The sequence below is a fragment of the Adiantum capillus-veneris genome, chromosome 11 (assembly GCF_014529385.1).
Source record: "Adiantum capillus-veneris isolate H3 chromosome 11, ASM1452938v2, whole genome shotgun sequence".
Classification (NCBI taxonomy): Eukaryota; Viridiplantae; Streptophyta; class Polypodiopsida; order Polypodiales; family Pteridaceae; genus Adiantum; species Adiantum capillus-veneris.
In genome coordinates this window covers 2,816,933-2,831,485 of record NC_140941.1, presented here as the reverse complement: position 1 = coordinate 2,831,485, position 14,553 = coordinate 2,816,933, and the positions used below count along the sequence as shown (strand labels likewise).

The 14,553-nt window shown below is 45.5% G+C and overlaps 2 protein-coding genes and 1 pseudogene across 3 annotated transcripts; all 3 read right to left on the bottom strand.

Moving 5' to 3' along the window:
• Positions 1-8,996: 8,996 nt before the first annotated feature.
• On the bottom strand, positions 8,997-11,311 carry LOC147446810 (uncharacterized). The gene is made up of 9 exons (XM_086522784.1): positions 11,215-11,311; positions 11,065-11,129; positions 10,833-10,966; positions 10,685-10,735; positions 10,529-10,569; positions 10,376-10,396; positions 10,183-10,306; positions 9,880-9,953; positions 8,997-9,809 (listed from the first exon to the last, which is right to left on the bottom strand). Exons 2-9 carry the CDS (start codon positions 11,073-11,075, stop codon positions 9,654-9,656), a joined length of 612 nt encoding a protein of 203 aa, XP_086378910.1. The 5' UTR covers positions 11,076-11,129; positions 11,215-11,311; the 3' UTR covers positions 8,997-9,653.
• Positions 11,312-11,324: 13 nt separating this feature from the next.
• LOC147446809 (uncharacterized) lies at positions 11,325-12,408 on the bottom strand. Of its 2 annotated transcripts, none has more exons than XM_086522782.1 (2): positions 11,788-12,408; positions 11,325-11,452 (listed from the first exon to the last, which is right to left on the bottom strand). In XM_086522782.1, exons 1-2 carry the CDS (start codon positions 12,400-12,402, stop codon positions 11,438-11,440), a joined length of 630 nt encoding a protein of 209 aa, XP_086378908.1. In that variant the 5' UTR covers positions 12,403-12,408; the 3' UTR covers positions 11,325-11,437. The 2 variants fall into 2 exon arrangements, with proteins under 2 accessions (XP_086378908.1, XP_086378909.1); XM_086522783.1 differs by having other exon boundaries at positions 11,327-11,452; positions 11,806-12,408.
• A 906-nt stretch (positions 12,409-13,314) lies between these two features.
• LOC147446808 (uncharacterized) lies at positions 13,315-14,269 on the bottom strand (annotated as a pseudogene).
• Between the last annotated feature and the right edge of the window lie 284 nt (positions 14,270-14,553).

The window sequence follows — 14,553 nt, the reverse complement described above, 5'->3', positions numbered from 1 at the left end:
ATAGCTGGGGCTATCTCTAGGAGGGATCTCAACGACATCCTACCAACTATGGATGCCCACATCAAGGGGCAACGAATCTCAAACGTCGAAATAGATGGTGGCGTGCAAATATGCGTCATGAGTGAAAAAATGATGCACCATCTAGGCCTAGAGGTGAGTAGGCCGGCACCTTGCTGAGCCAAAATGGTGAATAACGTAAGAGTGAAATGCATAGGCATTGTGAATGCGGTCAAAGTAAAGGCATTCAATACAAAAGTGGAGGTAGACATTTTTATCATGCCACACAAAGGGGAGGGCTACCCTATCATTCTTGGGAGACCCTGGCTCATGGCTATTGAAGCTAAGCAAGACTGGAGTACCGGAATGGTCCAGATGAAGGACGCTAAAGGAAAGTCCATATTCTATGACATGAGGATTGGGAAGCAACGCAACATGATCTTGGAGGCTTTAGAAGATGAGTCCACCAGTGACTATTTGTCCACCTTAGGAGAAGAGACAATAATAACTGAAGAAAGTGACAGTAGTAACGAAGTGATGGGGGTCATCCTAAAAGACCCAAAAAGATTGACACAATCTAAAGCACCACCTATAAACCAAGAAGGACCATCAGGTATGCAATCCTTTGAGGATACAAGTAAGTTACATCGGATGCTCTCCAATGATTTAACCGATGAAGAGAGGAAGGAATATGTCTCCATGCTAGGTAACTTCACTACATTATTCATTGATGGTTATGATAAGATCACAAGAATCACAGTAGTACAACACCGCATAAAACTCAAGGAAGGAAGTAAACCCGTAGTGCAAAAGCTCAGAAGACTTGGGGTAATCCAACAAGAGACACTACTCAAAGAAGTGAGGAATTTGCTACTACAGGCAGGTTTCATCTACCCCATCAAAGACTCAGAATGGGTCTCTCCAGTAGTAGTCACACCAAAGAAGAATGGCAAGTGGAGAGTCTGTGTGGACTATAAACCTCTCAATGTAGCCACAAAGAGGGATCACTTTCTCCTCTCATTCCAAGATGAAATTTTCAATGAAGTGGCAGGTCATGAGCGCTACACAGTATGTGATGGCTACTCAGGATACTTTCAGATTAGCATTGTAGAAGAAGACCAGAAAAAGACAACATGGGAATGCTTTGCTTACAGAGTAATGCCTTTTGGCCTCACCAACGCTCCGGCCACATTCCAGCGCTATGTGACTTTTGTTTTCCAGCCATACTTTGGAACATCAATAAGTATCTTCATAGATGATTTTTGCATGTACAGTTCACGCTCCCTCCATTTGAGCAAAGTCTATGATGGCCTGACCAGGTTGCAAACCTTGGGTAGCCAGCTCAACGTGGATAAGTGTCACATTGGTGAAAGCAAAGTCACTCTCCTTGGCCATGTAATTTCAGCAAAAGGGATTGAGGCTGACCCCAGCAAGATCCAACCTTTGGTATCTTTGTCATCACCCACCACCGCTAAGCAGGTGGTTTCTTTCCTTCAGAAGGTAAGATACTTAAGCAGGTTCATTCACTTGCTATCTCAAGTGGTTCTCCCTCTACAACAAGTCACCCAGAGGGATGTCTTCTCATGGAGTGAATAAAATGAGCAACAATTTACCGAAGTAAATCAAATCCTAGCTCTCTCTCTCTCTCTCTCTCTCTCTCTCTCTCAGCTTTTTTTTGACCTAGTAGACAACATTCCACTCTTTTGATCATAACTTCTTCATCCGAACTCCGATTTGGGTGATCTATAGCCTCAATCGAAGAGAACGAAGTCCTCTACGCATTGATGTAAAGACATAAATTTTTAGAGTTATGGAAGGCGTTTCTATAGCAGAATTTCTGAAGTGAACAGGTTCAACAAAATTGATTCTCATCTCCTATTTTACATACAATGTCTTCCGGCACTCGCAAGGGTTCTTCTTACTCAACAAGGTCCTAAAATCTCCTAAGTGTGGAGATAGCAACACAACCACCCAACCAACGACATCGGAAACCATGATCATGGCGTACTTGGTATCATTGCAGGAGACCGTAAACAAACAAGGCGAAGACTTACGAGCACTTGCAATGGAGAATGGCACACTAAGGGTACTTGTGGTTGAGAATGATAATCTCAAGAGGACACTTGAGATGCAAACAACACGTTTGATGCAACTTGAAGAGGAAGTCAAGGAATGTAAACGCTCTCTTGTGGACTTGAATGCTTTGAAGGAGCGGATGAGCAAAGTAGAGCATGACCATGTATTGAAAGAGGAGAAATTTGACACTATGAGCCGGGATGTATGCGACATGAAAAATGTATGCACAAACAAGTCTTGGGTTGATGTATGTGGTAGCAATGTGGTTTCTAATTCCTTACTCATGCAAGCTATGGTTCAAACAAAGAATGTTGAGAATGTGGATGTGGAGGAGTTGAAGGAACGGGAGCGACGTTCCAAGAACATTGTTATTCGTGGAATTCCCGAAGAGAAGTTAGAGACACCTCCTTCTCTTGCCATTGTTATTGAAGATTTCTTCAAAACCCACTTTGGCATGTCCGGAGTTATGGTCTATGGAGCACATAGAGTGGGGAAGCAAAGAGCTCCTCGCTCGGGAGAACGGCCAATTGTATGCACCATGCCGGATGAGACCAAGCGAAAGATTATCCTTGATAATAGTTGGATTTATTTGAGGGATACAAAATGTTTTGTATGTGAAGATCGCACTATTAAGCAGCAAAATATGCGTCGCAAGGCATATGAGGAAAAGAATAATAAAAACAAGGAGATCGCTCATGAAGAAAATGTGCCCAAGGAGGAGGCAAGTCTCTCAAGCAAATAGGAATGCGTGACCTATGAGACCGAGTTAAAATTGAAAATATGCTTTTGGAATTTTAATGGATACCCATGGAATGCGGGGGTTGGCATTGATGAACTAACAAGCAAAGCCGATGTTGTACTTTTTGTTGAAACTTGGGAGCATGATACACAAAGGATTAACGGCTTGGAGGAGTACAATGTACATTCATTGATGTGGTCAAAGAATCTCAAGCAACGAAGAGGACAAGGAGGGTTAGCATGTATGGTTAAGAAAGGATTGGAAGATTTTGTATCAATTGTGAAAGATGACAAGTACAAACGTTATGTATGGCTGAAAATTATGACACCAAAAAGAGCACCCATTTTTGTAGCCGGTTGCTACATTCCTCATCATGATTCTCCCTTTTATGCTTGCATGGATAGAGATCAACCATTTTCTGATTTGGAAGATGACATTGCTTATTTCAAAGGTGAAGGTGATGTTATTGTATTTGGGGATATGAATGCTCGCACAAAAACATTGCAACATGATACTCAACAATTTGATATGCCATAAATTTCAAGGGAGTTGGAGGAAGTGCACTTGTATGATCATACTTCAATGGATGAGAAAGAGTCGGATCACTATGGAAAGTTACTTTTACACATGTGTAATAGCACGGGTATACTCATTGCCAATGGTGTATCTTTGTGGAGTGGAACCAATGGATTTACATGTAGGAGACATAATGGGGATAGTCTAATTGACTATATGCTACTCTCTGAAGCCATCATGTATCGCATAAAGAGTTTTATGTTTGGTCAATGGACCCCGGAATCCGACCATCGCACCTTATGTATTGACCTTTCATGTGGAGAAGCAACTAAGCATGATAATCTCAGCCAAAGGAAAGAGAAGTTATCACTATGTATGGATTTTAAACGGGCACCAATGTACATTAAAATGGTTGAGCAAAAATTATGGATGACAAAGCTTCAATGTGATGCACCATTGGAAACTAAATGGGAAGCTTTCAAGAAAGCTATTTGTTCTTGTGCGGAAGAATGCTTTGCCATAAAGCATCTCCATGGTATCAACAAAGATAGATCACGCAAAAGGTGGTTTGATAAAGAATGTCAAGATGCTCGAAAGTCCTTGATAAAGCTTGATGCAACTATGGACAAAGACAACTATCAAAGTCATTTGCATACATACAAGGCATTGATTCAAAAGAAGAGAAGAAGATGGGAAGTAAAGCAACAAGAATTTCAAGTCCAAGAAAAGGCACATGCATGTGGAAGATTTTGGAGAAACTTGAGAGGCAAGCAGGTTGAGAATTTTGGTAACTTGAGTCTAGTGGATATGTACACATATTGTAGGCAATTATATGAGCAAGCAAATACTGAAAAAATGCCATTTTATGGTTCACTCCCATGTATGCCGTCTTTTTTTACTATTGAGAATGTATACGGTGGGCTTGAAAAGTTGGCCACTCGCAAAGCGGGAGATCTTCAAGGTATCAAGCCGGAGATGATCAAATGGATAGGAGATTTTACCCATGAGTGGATGTGTGATATGTTCAACCTTGCACTTCAACATGGTATGCCTTATGATTGGAGTACTAATTGGGTTAAGTCTTTGCATAAAGGAGGGGATGTAAAGAATGTAAGCAACTACCGGACTATAATGATTGGGTCTCTTATGGCAAAGTTGTTTGGGTGCATAATGGAGATGAAATTGAGTGATTGGGCTGAAGAGAATGACAAGCGTGCAAAGGGACAAGAGGGTTTTCGTCGATGCCATAGCACCATTGATCATCTTGTCACTCTTCGTGTTCTCATAGAGGAAAGTCGGTTGAAAGGCAAGCGATTGTATTGTTGTTTTGTGGACTTTAAAAAAGCCTTTGATATGATTCCACGTAACAATTTGTGGAGAAGGATGGAAGAACTCCAAGTGCCAAGTGAGTTTATGCTTGCGGTTTCTCGAATCTATGAGAAGGTGATTTGTCAATTGCGCATGGGAAGAGAAATTTCAGAAATTTTTGTAAGCACTATTGGGATTAAACAAGGATGTCCATTGTCACCAACTCTCTTTGGTCTATGCATCGATCAATTGGAACAAATGGTACTTGACTTTATGCAAGAAGAAGGCATTGAAGAGGTCACTATTTGCAATGCGGTAATCATGCTTTTGTTGTATGCGGATGATGTAGTGCTTCTAGCACACACTTTAGAAGATGCACAAAAGCTTATGGTTGTCCTTGAGAACTTTTGCTTGCATAGTGGGATGATTGTAAATGAATCCAAAACAAAGGTTATGCTTGTGAAAACCAACCATGAGGAGAAGCCATGCATTGTGTACAACAACGAGACACTTGAAGTTGTTGAGAGCTTTAAGTACCTTGGCCTTGAGGTTCCATCCAATCACAAGTGGCATGAATGTGCTATGCGTCGTTTGGAAGCGGGAAAGAGAGCATATTATGCATTTGAGAACATGTGTAATGCGGGAAACATCAAGTGTTGGGTTCTCAAGAAGTATCTTTTTGATGCATTGGTGACACCGGTTCTTCTTTATGGAGTTGAAGTGTGGGGCAGGAGCATCTCAAAGTCTACTTGGAAAGAGTTTGAGAATGTCCAAAAGCGTTTTCTTACAAACTTTCTCCAAGTTAAGACACAAACACCATATATGCTCCTACTTCTTGAGTCGGGATCTCTTCCAATTGAGGTTATGGGCATGGAAAGGGTTGTGGAGTACATGATAAAGATGCGTCAAAACCCCTCACATCGACTTCCTACAATTGCATGAGAAGCAAGCAAAAAAGTTAAAAAGACGCATAAAAGCAAGATCTTGAGCACGGGATGGATGCAAGACATAAAGAAGTGGTTTGGGAGATGGGATGCATTACACTTGCTACATGATGCTTCAATTGACTCTCAAGTGAATGAAGCTTTTCTACAACGCCAATGTATTACGGCTTGGGAGAAATCCGGTGGGTCACGCTTCATACATTACACCACCTATATTGCCCCCAACTACAAAACCATGTTCTTCGCTGAGAGAGGAAACCGTACTCACACTTACATGCTTGAGCCTATTCCCTTGTCCGCGATACGCACTATCGCAGCAATTCGGCTTAGCTCCCAGTTCCTTCGATGCGAGATAGGGCGTTTGGGCAATGGAGAAGAGTCAAATCGATTGTGCACATTATGCTCACTGCAAGTTCGAGAGTCTGAGTACCACACACTAGTAGAGTGCTCAGCTTTTGATCACATCCGAACTTGCTTCTCTCACATTGTCAGCCATAACTTAGACCTACACACTTTCCTCTCCCAGCCAAAGTGTGGGCTCTCCATTGGGACTCTCATCACTACAATTTTGGAGCATTGAGAGTCACTCATCAGCCATACACATACTACATCACATGTAACTTTGGTCCCATAGGTCATATTTGACCTCCGACGATGATAATAAAATCTATCTCTCTCTCTCTCTCTCTCTCTCTCTCTCTCTCTCTCTCTCTCTCTCCGTTCGTCCATACAGCGGGCCGCCATACTATACCCCTCCCTCTTCCCTCTCGTCCACACCCCCTCGGATTCACTCTCCTCCCCCCTCCCTCCCTCTTTGTTTTCTTCCCATCGGTGGACCACCGCCCTATCCTCCCCCCTATCTTCTCCTCCCTCAATTAGCTCTCACTCTCTCCCTTTGAGTGAGCAACCCCACATGCATAGAAGAGAATCACAAGCTCTCTCTCTCTCTCTCTCTCTCTCTCTCTCTCTCTCTCTCTCTCTCTCTCTCTCTCTCTCTCTCTCTCTCTCTCTCTCTCTCTCTTCAATACATTCCCTCCACAACCTCTTACCGAAATCCCCCCCCCCCCCTCCCCCCTCACTCACACACTCACTCTCTTCCCCACGGTGGGAACCCACCACAATGTATATTCTCTCTCTCTCTCTCTCTCTCTCCTCTCTCTCTCTCTCTCTCTCTCTCTCTCTCTCTCTCTCTCTCTCTCTCTCTCCAACCACTATACTCCCCCCATCCTTTCCCCACTCCGTTGACCACCCTCTTACCCTCCCCCCCCCCCCCCCCCCCCCCCCCCCCCCCCCTTCTCACTCTCTGTCGGCCACAGGCCACCCGGCATCACGCTCCCTCAGACTCTCTCATGCTCTCTCTGCCATAGCCCATGCGGGCACAGTGAAACAATATACCACTCTCTCTCTCTCTCTCTCTCTCTCTCTCTCTCTCTCTCTCTCTCTCTCTCTCTCTCTCTCTCTCTCTCTCTATCACCTACCACACACAAACACACACATACACTCTTCCCCCCTCCCATCTCTCCTTGGCGCACGTAGGCAGCCTTCTAACCCCTCCTCTCTCTCGCTCTCGGCCCATACGGGTGGAAGGTAAAACACACACACACACCCACACTTCACCGTGTCTCTCTCAACACACTCACCGCATTTTGCGTTGACTTGCTGACGTGGCAGATGTACTGATTTCTGTGATTTACGCTGGGCAGTTTTCAGCGCCAACTTTTGAGGCCAAATGCGTTTGAGTTTGATGTTTTTCATGTAATTGCTTTTCACAGGCCAAAGACCTTTAAATATGTGTAGAGGGCTCAGTCTCTGGCACTCTTCTGCGTAAAGGTACAAAACGCGAGTATCGGCAATGTACTGAGTTCAAGCAATATAAAGAAATACGGAAAGGGCGCTAAGGTTTGGGGCCAGTGCTCTCTCTTGCGGTGGAGCTCCGCCACTGCCCGTCTCATGTGGTGCATCTCTTTCAGTTCAGTTGTTATTTGAAGTGCATAAAGTTGCTCACTCGTTTCTTTTCCGTTGGCACATGGTGTCCATTCCCATGACACGCATTTCGGGCCTTTTAAAATTTAGTGGTCATCTTTTTAAGGCGTTTCAGTGTAGGTTTTATTTGCGAGGGATTTCGGTTTTGTTGTTCAATGATTTTGTATATATATTAACATTATTCTCATTTCCACGCACATTGGCCGACGCACTTATCCATACACACTCACACTCACGCACTCACATATATACACACACGCCTACACATGTACATATACACATACACACGCACGCATATACGCACACACCAAAAAAAATATAAAAAAACCGAACGACATCGACGACATCGATAAAAAGAAAGAAGGCGGCTAAATCGCGCATCATCAACACCAAAACAAGAAAAGGCGTCGAAGGCATGCCCTGACCGATCCTGAAAGTGACAAATACGCTACACCAACGTACCAACGAGGCCACCATTCACCGGCATTGCGTCCACAACGCCCTCTTCAGTAAAACCCGTAGGTTGTCGTCATTTTTCCAGTTTCAAACCAAACCTTGTAAAAAGTCTCAAATTTGTAAATTCTCATCCCTCTAGGTCATGGTCACAAAGGCCCACCTAGAGGTTTTCCTTATAATATTTCCGAAGACAAAGCAAGGGTCAACCACCCAAGGCCCACCGCCTTGCTTTGTATCCCCTGGTTAGATTACCCTAATCAAACTAGATTACCCTAATCTAAAGCAGCCAACACCTATAAAAAGGTACTGAGAGGTCACTATCGGGGGGGAGGGCAAGTTCATCAGAGGTCAGCACTTGGTAGTATTTTGGTTGGAAGAATTGGCAACATTTGCATCACAAGAGAGGGGGCTTAGTGTAGACATTTTCTTTGGAAATTTGTACTATGTAAAGTAGCTATGTCTACATCTCAACTCCAATGGTCCATGCACACACACTCATGTTAGCAAGGTTCTGGTGTGGATGAGTCATCTCTAGAGAACGCACTAAGTAGGCTCACTACCTCTCCCTCTATCTCTCTATTGAATGCAAAGCGTGACACGGACCTCGACGGCCTCGAAAACGCCGAGAGCCGTGTCACGCTTTGCGTTCGTCACCACCAACAACAAAGGATTTTGTGCACAACATCCATAATTTTTTGTATGCATCATTTTTGTTCCTCGCTAGAGAAAATGTGATTTGACCTCCAACACATGAATCGAAAGATTGGTGACTTGAAATCTAACACACGGTGGGATGGGGAAATGGGAACACACACAGTTCACAAACTAGTTGCCTCTCTATAGCCCAACAAATATCCAACACCCCAAGCCACACAGAATCACACACATGCACACCTCCTGCCAACCTTCACAATACAGATCGCCTTCGAGCAATCATGGCTACACACTCTCCCAAGAACACTTCAGTACAATAAACCCATCAACAAACCATCATATCCCAACACCACTGGATGCATACAACTACCCAATCTGTAAATGCACTTCATAGGGAGGCGACACACGCCTCGACCACACACAAAATAGCTCACTCAATCATTCTCTGTGTGTGTGTGTGTGCACACACACACACACCCGTGTGGTCCGGAGCCAACGCTACCACAGCCGAGGCGTACAAGACGAGACGAAGTAGAAAAGTGATCTGAGTTGAGAAATTACCATAACCAAAGAAAAAACATGAACCACAACACATATGCGGATACAATGATGACATTAACGGCAATAAAAATGTATGCTTTCCGGTTAGCAACCACCCGCGGCCACTGGCAGCCCATGGCCTTTGTAAGCTGACCTTCTCAAGCCCTTCCTCCTTCCCTATCATCGAGAGATCCCCTTGTGCTGGCCATATTCAAACATTACAGGCCCTGATTTTCTTCTTTTGCTCCTCTCTGACCTTCTCCACCAACCCTGGAGGCCCCCCACTCGTAGGTCCCCTATAGGTGGCTATCAAACCCTCCTCTGCAGCACTCCATGCTCATGGTTCCAACCTGCTGGCCCCAGTTATCCTGCTCCCCTTTGTTACACTATCCTCAATCTCGCCCCACCAGCGGTTGCCCCCCAAAGGCAAGGCGCCCCCTTCACCTCCCTGCTTGCCGCTCGTCCTGGGCTCCCATAGCCCTTATCTTCTCCCGGCACTGTGCTCTCGTACCAGCATTGCCATGCAGCCCCATAGGGCTCCCTAGACCCTCTTGTGGCGCCTCCCTCTTGACCAGCTCACCCTTTTGATGTCCCCCCTACAGCCAGTTGGACGACCCTATTCCTTCAAGCAGCCCGCCATTGGCCGCTCTCTAGTGACCCCGTCACCTGTTCTGTCTCCACCACCTGGTGGTCCTCAAGTGGCCCCTTCCGTAATGCTGGCTTGCATGCAACCGCCACCCCTCCATGCCAAAACAGATGGTGCTACTCTCCTGCATGCCTGGCCTCCCAAAAACAGCGCCACCCTTCAAGCATGCACAGTTGGACATCATTTTTTTCTTTATTAATAGCTTTTAAAAAAAACTTTGGGCTTGGCCCCCTTGCACACGCCCAAAATTGCCGAGCTTACGTTTGCTTAAAAAATCTTGCTTTTCTTCCTTAAAATTTAGAGCTCCTATGGTCATAGCCAACCTCCTAAAAGTGGCCCTCGAATGTCAGCCATCAACCCAAGGAGCTCGAGCTTGCCAAATTGGAGTATCCATTTTGCATACATACAAAGTCCCGCTTTGGAGATAAATCCATCGACCTTTGGCACCTTCAAGCATCACGACCCAGCAAAGCTTCTGAACCATATTCGACCTATTCAAAGTGACATTTGGCATACACATCCTGGCAGTAGAGCCTCCTGCAAACACCTCGAGCCAGATCCCATATCATAAACTTGATAGTACCTGCATCTAGTATCCCTTGCCTCGTTCCCAATGTTGTGATAGAAGCATTTGCTTCTTCCACCTGTGAGATAGGAAGAAACACTTACATTTTCCACTAGCAAGTGCTCCATCTCTGTGCACATGTCCCCTAACGGCATCAAAGACCTTCCCAATGTTCCCGTCATCTGCCTGCGAACTGCCATGCGTGGGCCTCTTGCACTCGCATAGGTCGGCCATCTTTAGCTGTACCATCATTGCCCAACCTCTCGTTGAGCATTCATGCTCAACCATAGCATTATTTAGATAATAGAAAACTGCATAAGAAGCGAGAACCTGATAGCATAATAAGAGGCTATATATAGTAGAAATGTATAGATAGATAGAGAGGAAGATCTTATCAGCTACACAAACCTCCCGGATCGAATGGAAAGCCTCGAGCTTCCACAAGCACAGTGTAGGCCCCTCCTGGGTCAAACTGATGGTTTTGAGCAATACCACCCAGCTGTAAAACATATGCAAACCATCCCTGCTTTGCACCTGTAGATCTGTAAGCCAACCATACATATTGTTGTCCATACCATAAACCTTCAACAACATGGATCCACAAGTATTCTTGACACACAAAATGAGTCTGTTCACCCACCTCCGAAGCATCTGCACCGTACATCATGATGCTCTTACTTGCTAGAGGGCTCTCTATACCATAATCTGCATCCAGAAAGCTTTGTAAACAATGCAGCACTGCTTGTAAAGCAACTGTCGGAAACATGAACACTAACAGCATGGTACAAACCTTTGGAAACTTGTCTTCCAATGGCATTTCTTCTTGGAGATCCAAGCCTACCTGTTTTTAAAGCATACCCTCTATTGTAGGTCCTTCAAACGGCACACACTCTATCCTAACTCACCATGCCAATCTTTGTTTTCCATAGCCTTTGACACTTCATCTTCAACCACTTCATGCGAGAGCAAATCGGATTGCTTGATTACCTTTGCCTGCTCTTCAAGGACTTCTTCTACGACCATATCATCTGCTAAGCAAAAGAGAAAGCCATGATCTATTACCTCGTTTTTTGGTAGGTCTACATCACCAACACCTTCTAGAAGGCATTGCCACTCTTCAATACAATTGGCAGGGCAAGGTTGCCCAACCCCCCTGGCTAGCTTCTTCCTGTACAGCTTCGACCATCGCTTTGTCAACATCTTCAAAATTTTCCTGTGAGCTCTGATCCATAGCTTCCTTTGATTCTTCATGCATACACTCTTTCGCTAGGACTTCATCCTTGCTAAGCGGGCTAACAGACTCTTGTATAGCAGCACACCAAATTGGAGGTACAAATTGAAACGAATGACCAGAATGGCTTACCAATGGCAAAGTAGCTACCTCTTTGACGCTTGAACTCCCCTTTGGCTTCATGGCATGACGCAACTCCATTGTCGAGCAATATCCATTGTCTGTTGGCTTCAATAAACCCATTTGCAGCTTCTTCTTTGCTTTCCTACTCTTTGCCTTTGTGAAGCAAACCATTTGCTCATAGTCCTCCGCACCACTGCACTCCACCTTCTCTTTGATTCGCGGATGAAAGCAGGCTAGAAACTGCTCTCGATTGAAATAATCTCCATTTTGCACACATGTAACAGCAGCTAGTCTCTCCCAAATAGATTCAAATTTATCCAAAAACAAAGCAAAATCTTCACTTACATCTTGCTTTAGCTTGCTCAATTGCTCACCCAAGTCTGATGGAGAAACCCACTTCTGAAAAGCTTCAACAAACTGGTTCCGAATCTCGCTCGACTGACGATCTGCAACTTTCAATCCTTCAAACCAAGCTTTGGATCGTCCTTGTAGAACAAATGGTAGGGCCTTCAATTTGGCTTCATGTCCACAAATTCTCACCTGCAACAGGTATAGCTCTAGATCGAAAAACCAATCCGCAGCCTCTTCTTCTCCAGCAAGCACCAAGCCAATATCATCCATCATCTTCAGCTTTTAAAACTTCACCGAGGAGCAATCAGTAGATCCTCAGTGGGGGCATTACTGATGGCATGGGGAAATGGGAACACACATAGTACACAAACTAGATGCCTCTCTATAGCTTAGCAGATACCCAACACCCCAAGCCACACAGAATCACCCACACATGCACACCTCCTGCCGACCTTCACAATACAGATCGCCTTCGAGCAATCACGGCTACACACACTCTCCCAGGAACACTTCAGTACAATAAACCCATCAACAAACCATCATATCCCAACACCACTAGATGCATACAACTACCCAATCTGTAAATGCACTCACACAAGGAGGCGGCAAACGCCTCGAACACACACAAAATAGCTCAGTCAATCATTCTCTCTCTCTCTCTCTCTCTCTCTCTCTCTCTCTCTCTCTCTCTGTGCACATACCCGTGTGGTCTCGAGCCAACGCTACCATGGACGAGGCGTACAAGACGAGACGAAGTAGAAAAGTGATCTGAGTCAAGCAATTACCATAACCAAAGAAAAAACATGCACCACAACTTATACACGGATACAGTGATGGCATTAACGGCAATAAAAATGTATGCTTTCTAGTTAGCGACCACCCGCGGCCACTGGCAGCCCATGGCCTTTGCAAGCTGACCTTCTCAAGCCCTTCCTCCTTCTCTATCATCGGGAGCTCCCCTTGTGCTGGCCATCTTCAAACATTACAGGCCTTGATTTTCTTCTTTTGCTCCTCTCTGACCTTCTCCACCAACCCTGGAGGCCCCCCACTCGTAGGTCCCCTATAGGTGGCTATCAAACCCTCCTCTGCAGCACTCCATGCTCATGGTGTCTCCAACCTGCTGGCCCCAGTTATCCGGCTCCCCTTTGTCACGCTGTCCTCAACCTCTCCCCACCTCTTTGGCCACTAGCGGTTGCCCCCAAAAGGCAACCTCCCTGCTTGTCGCTCGTCCCGGACTCCCACAGCCCTTATCTGCTCCCGGCCCTGGGCCTTCGTACCAGCACTGCCATGCAGGCCCATAGGGCTCCCTTGACCCTCTTGTGGCGCCTCCCTCTTGACCAGCTCACCCTTTCGATCTCCCCCCTGCAGCCAGTTGGCCGGCCCTATTCCTTCAAGCAGCCCGCCATTGGCCGCTATCTAGTGACCCCGTCACCTGCTCTGTCTCCACCACCTGGTGGTCCTCAAGTGGCCCCTTCCGTAATGCTGGCCTGCATGCAACCGCCATCCCTCCATGCCAAAACAGATGGTGCTACTCTCCTGCATGCCTGGCCTCCCAAAAACAGCGCCACCCTTCTGCAGAGTTGGACTCGTCATTTTTTTCTTTATTAATAGCTTTAAAAGAAAACTTTGGGCTTGGCCCCCTTGCACGCGCCCAAAATTGCCGAGCTTACGTTTGCTTAAAAAAGATTGCTTTTGTTCCTCAAACTTTAGAGCTCCTACGGTCATAGCCTGCAACCTCCTAAAAGTGGCCCTCGAATGTCAGCCATCAACCCGCAATTACCCAAGGAGCTCGAGCTTGCCAAATTGGAGTATCCATTTTGCATACATAGAAAGTCCCGCTTTGGAGATAAATCCATCGACCTTTGGCACGTTCAAGCATCACGACCCGGCAATTCTTCTGAACCATATTCGACCTATTAAAAGGGACATTTGGCATACACATCCTGGCAGTAGAGCGTCCTGTAGACACCTCGAGCCAGATCCCATATCATAAACTTGATAGTACCTGCATCCAATATCCTAAGCATTTGCTTCTTCCACCTGTGATAGGAAGAAACAAGTGCTCCATCTCTGTGCACCTGTCCCCTAACCGCATCAAAGACCTTCCCAATGTTCCCGTCATCTGCCTGCGAACTGCCATGCCTGGGCCTCTTGCACTCGCATAGGTCAGTCATCTTTATCTGTACCAATGGTTCCAAATATTGATGACTTGGACTTCAACGCACAAGTCCAAATCAAGTATTAGGAGCTTCACTTGCCCCTCTATAGCACTCACATGCCCCTCTCAAGCTAAAACAGGATTTTGCAACCATCAACAAATTAAAAAGTTGGAACTTTTATTAATGTAGTATGTGTTGTACCACCAAAGTCCGTTGAGTCCTTAGTAGAATCACAATCACTATCGTCCTCATTAAGCTTGAATTT